General features: G+C 60.6%; 1 protein-coding gene across 1 annotated transcript; it reads left to right on the top strand.

The window, feature by feature from the left end:
- PEAK3 (PEAK family member 3) lies at positions 1-3414 on the top strand. Its single transcript, XM_026865152.1, has 3 exons — positions 1-201; positions 466-1115; positions 1687-3414. Exons 1-3 carry the CDS (start codon positions 63-65, stop codon positions 2686-2688), a joined length of 1791 nt encoding a protein of 596 aa, XP_026720953.1. The 5' UTR covers positions 1-62; the 3' UTR covers positions 2689-3414.
- Positions 3415-3426: the final 12 nt, after the last annotated feature.

The raw sequence follows: 3426 nt of genomic DNA, 5'->3' as shown, positions 1-3426 counted from the left end.
CACAAGGAGCCGGAAGCCCCCGGGGGGGCGAGCGCTGACTCCCAGCTCCGTGCAGGGCCGTCATGCAGGCACGGGGCAGCATGCGTGCCCGCTGCAGCAGCCTGGACCTGGGTGCCCACGGACCGTCTGCCCCCATGCCGGACACCCCGAGGGGCTGCCCGCCTCGACCCCCCAGCTCAGACCTCATCTACAGTAACGTGGGTGAGTGACACCCTGACACCCTGCCCTCCTCCCTGCCGAGGTGCCAGCTCGGACAGCGGGACAAACCCCACTGCTGTCCCTGTCCCCCTCCTGCAGTACCTATCCCCCTCCAGCTGGCATTGGGCATTGCTTTGGGGCTGGAAATATGCAGTGGGGCAAATAAATAACAACGTGCTTGTACTCCCATCCTGCCCCATCTCCCACTTTCTTCCCCACACCCTTAGGAAAGTCTCAGCCCTGCTGTGTCTGTTCCTCCCTCCCCAGGAGAGCTGCGGGCCCACCTCGTCCCCCGCAAGGCTAGCAGAGGGGAAGGAGCTGGGAGACCCCCCTCTCAGCCCGACCGGGACCACCTGCCTCCCCCATTGCCAAAAAAGCAGCTCCAGCGAGCAGAGTCCCTCCCGGAGCAGGGGCCATCGCAGCGCTGTCGGGGTGACCCCACACGATGGGCTGGCAGCATCCCACCACCCCATCTGCGGCAGGAGGAGGGGGCTCCCAGCTCGATCCCCCCACGGGACAGACCCTCCTGGGGACCCAAGAAGCCTCTGACCAAGTCCCAAAGCCTGGAGGACCCGGCGGCCCGGAGCAGCCCGCAGAAACCCCCGTCAGCCGGCAGGACGGAGCTGACGTTCAGGACGGCAGATGGGGAGCTGGGGCAGCTCCTGGAGAGCCCGGCTGGGGTGTGCGGGGTGATGTTGGCGTGCCAGGAGGCCACGCTGGCCCGGCTCTCGGCTCGCATGCAGGAGGAGCTGGTGGGGCCGGAGGGGCGGCAGCAGCTGCTGGAGGCAGAACTGGCTGGGAAGAGCTGGGCAGCGCTCAGCATCCTGGACCGGGAGCCATGCTGCCAAAGTGGGGACGCCTGGTATTTCCGCGTGGGCTTCACCTTTGAGCAAACCCCGCTGGTGTTTGCTGCCAAGGTAAGCAGGGAATCGGGGAAAATGCCTCGGGTGGCGCAGAGCAACCTGAGGGCTCCTGCAGCACAGGGGGCTGCAGTGCTGCAGGCAAGCATGAACTGGGAGCTTGGGCTTTTCCCCTGACGCCCATCACGCAGACGCTTCCCCTTTTTGCATCTACTTCTGCATTTGCTAAATGAGACGGTGCTGCTGGTGCAGGCCGGGGAGGCGAGGGCGACAGCTCCCACGGGTCCGAAGGACACATCGAGAACGGCACCGCTGGGGGAGATGCCCTGGCAAGCGCTCTCGAGGGGCCAGCAGACACAAAGCAGAGGCTGGAGCAGAGCTGGCCCCTCAGGCAGTGCAGGATGAGACCCAGCAAAGCAGCTTTGCAGCTCCCCTGGGGGTTACACCCCCACCCCCCTTTTTCCCATTTCTTGCTCAAAGCCATTCTGGTGGGTGCCAGTGGGTTCAGAGGGTGCGTGGGTCAAACCAGCAGCTGGTGGCCCTGAGCTGAGGCAGTGGCCCAGCCCAGGATGAGGCACATGGTGACTCCGTCCTCATGCAGCTGGCCATGCCCTGTCTCTCCTTGCAGGTCCCCAAGCTGTGCTGCACCAGTTTGGGGGTGCAGAGCTCCCTCGGGGCACACTGCAGCATCCAGAGCCTGATCGGCCGCTTCAACAACCACCTCCCTTGGGAGCTGGCGCTCTCAGGAAGCCCCGGGGAGCAGAGACGTTCCCCTTCCGGAGAGGAGCCAGCCTGTCCTGCCCACCAACCCATCCCGCAGGTCCTCATTTCTCCCGAGGTTCCCTACCAGACCCTGGCGGGCTTTGTGAAGGGATCCCACGGTTTGCACAGGGCCAGCCCTGGGCACTACGAACGCCTGGCTTGCCTCCTCCTCCTGCAGGTGTGCACGGGGCTGGAGCATCTCCGGGTACAGAATGTGGGGCAGGGGGACCTCCGCCCGGAGAACCTGCTGCTGGTGCAGTGCCCTTGTCCTCCCCGGAGCCAGCAAGGCAAGGAGCCATCTCTGGGGCTGTCCCTTCCAAGGCTGCTCATCAGCAGCTTCTTCAAGGTTAAAGACAAACAAAGACCTTGTTCTACCAGCCAAGAGCAGGACTGGACCAAGGGGCTTGCTGCACCACCCTCCCCGGTGGCAGATGAGCTGAATGTGGGCATGCTGATCTATCAGATCTTGCATGTGGACATCTCTCTAGAGAACATCTTGGGGTTCAGAAGCAACAGACTTCCTGAAATCCCCTCCCTGTCCATCTATTCCACGGGACTCAAGCGTCTGGCCATGCTGCTTCTCCACAGAGATCCCTGCAAGAGGGTCTCCATCGAGCAGGCAAGGAGCATCCTGCAGGTCCTGCTCTGGGGGCCTCGCCAGGAGCTCTTCGCCAGGAGCAAGAAGACCCTCACCCTGCTTCGGAGCTGGGTGGAGGTGAAGAGGACTCTGCTGCTCCTGAAGTTTGCAGAGAATTGGGCTGGGGCAGTGGGGAGCCCCAGCCTCGAGGAGTGGCTGTGCTGCCAGTACTTCAAGGACATCACCGAACACGCACTCTACCAAGTCACCCAGGCTCTCTACACTCCCTAAAGGCAAGCTGAAGTTCAGCCCACCCAAAAGGTCTCCTCAAAGCCAAGAGCCCATGAGGATGTGGCCAAATCCACCAGCTCACAAGGAACGAGGTTGGTCCTGGCTGGGAAAACTCAAACCCACTTCCCCCACAGCACGAGAATGATGAAGCTGGGACCAAACTCCCACAGCGTGGAGTGTGTTTGTGTTTTTATACCCTTGGTCAAATTTTGTGTGATACTGTGAGTCCAGTTTATCGGAGCATCTCAGGAAAGACAGCTGGGTGGAAGCCACAGGATCAAGCACTAATTTAGTGGCTGATTAACCCAAGCTTATGGGGCTTAGACTTTGCACAAAACCCCCTCAGACCCCTCCCGGGGCCTTCACTGTTTTAAATAATAATGCAAAGCCACACGTTAGAGCTCACCTTAATGCACCGTTAGCAAGGGAGATGTACAATACCACGTACAGCCTGCTCTTTTTAGAAACACTCCCTGGCGCAGTCACAAACATAAATGACATTTTAAAGGGGGAAATACAGCACCCACACAGCTTCAATAAAACCCAGAGCTGAGCCTCTTAAATACTGGTCCTTTATGTGCTTCTTTGACAGTTATTACGCACCCCAGTGATGTATCCAGAGAGAAACACAAAGCCAAACTTCACTGCCCAGCAGTGATTAGGCAGAACAGCCTCGATGGCATCCAGCTCGGGTCAGCTTACGGCTGCTGCACCCAGGACCAGGCTGCAGGTGGGTCT

The sequence above is a fragment of the Athene cunicularia genome (assembly GCF_003259725.1).
Source record: "Athene cunicularia isolate RWA chromosome 28 unlocalized genomic scaffold, athCun1 chr28_part2, whole genome shotgun sequence".
In the NCBI taxonomy this organism is placed as follows: domain Eukaryota; kingdom Metazoa; phylum Chordata; class Aves; order Strigiformes; family Strigidae; genus Athene; species Athene cunicularia.
Note: the sequence above shows the minus strand (reverse complement) of the source record. Positions and strands in the feature narration are given on the sequence as shown.

What these genes read in the sequence shown, in the direction of transcription:
- PEAK3 (XM_026865152.1), top strand. Translation starts at nt 63, where the DNA reads ATGCAGGCACGGGGCAGCATGCGTGCCCGCTGCAGCAGCCTGGACCTG. An exon ending in CCTCATCTACAGTAACGTGG is followed by an intron (nt 202 to 465) that starts GTGAGTGACACC and finishes CTCCCTCCCCAG; the next exon opens with GAGAGCTGCGGGCCCACCTC. An exon ending in CGCTGGTGTTTGCTGCCAAG is followed by an intron (nt 1,116 to 1,686) that starts GTAAGCAGGGAA and finishes CTCTCCTTGCAG; the next exon opens with GTCCCCAAGCTGTGCTGCAC.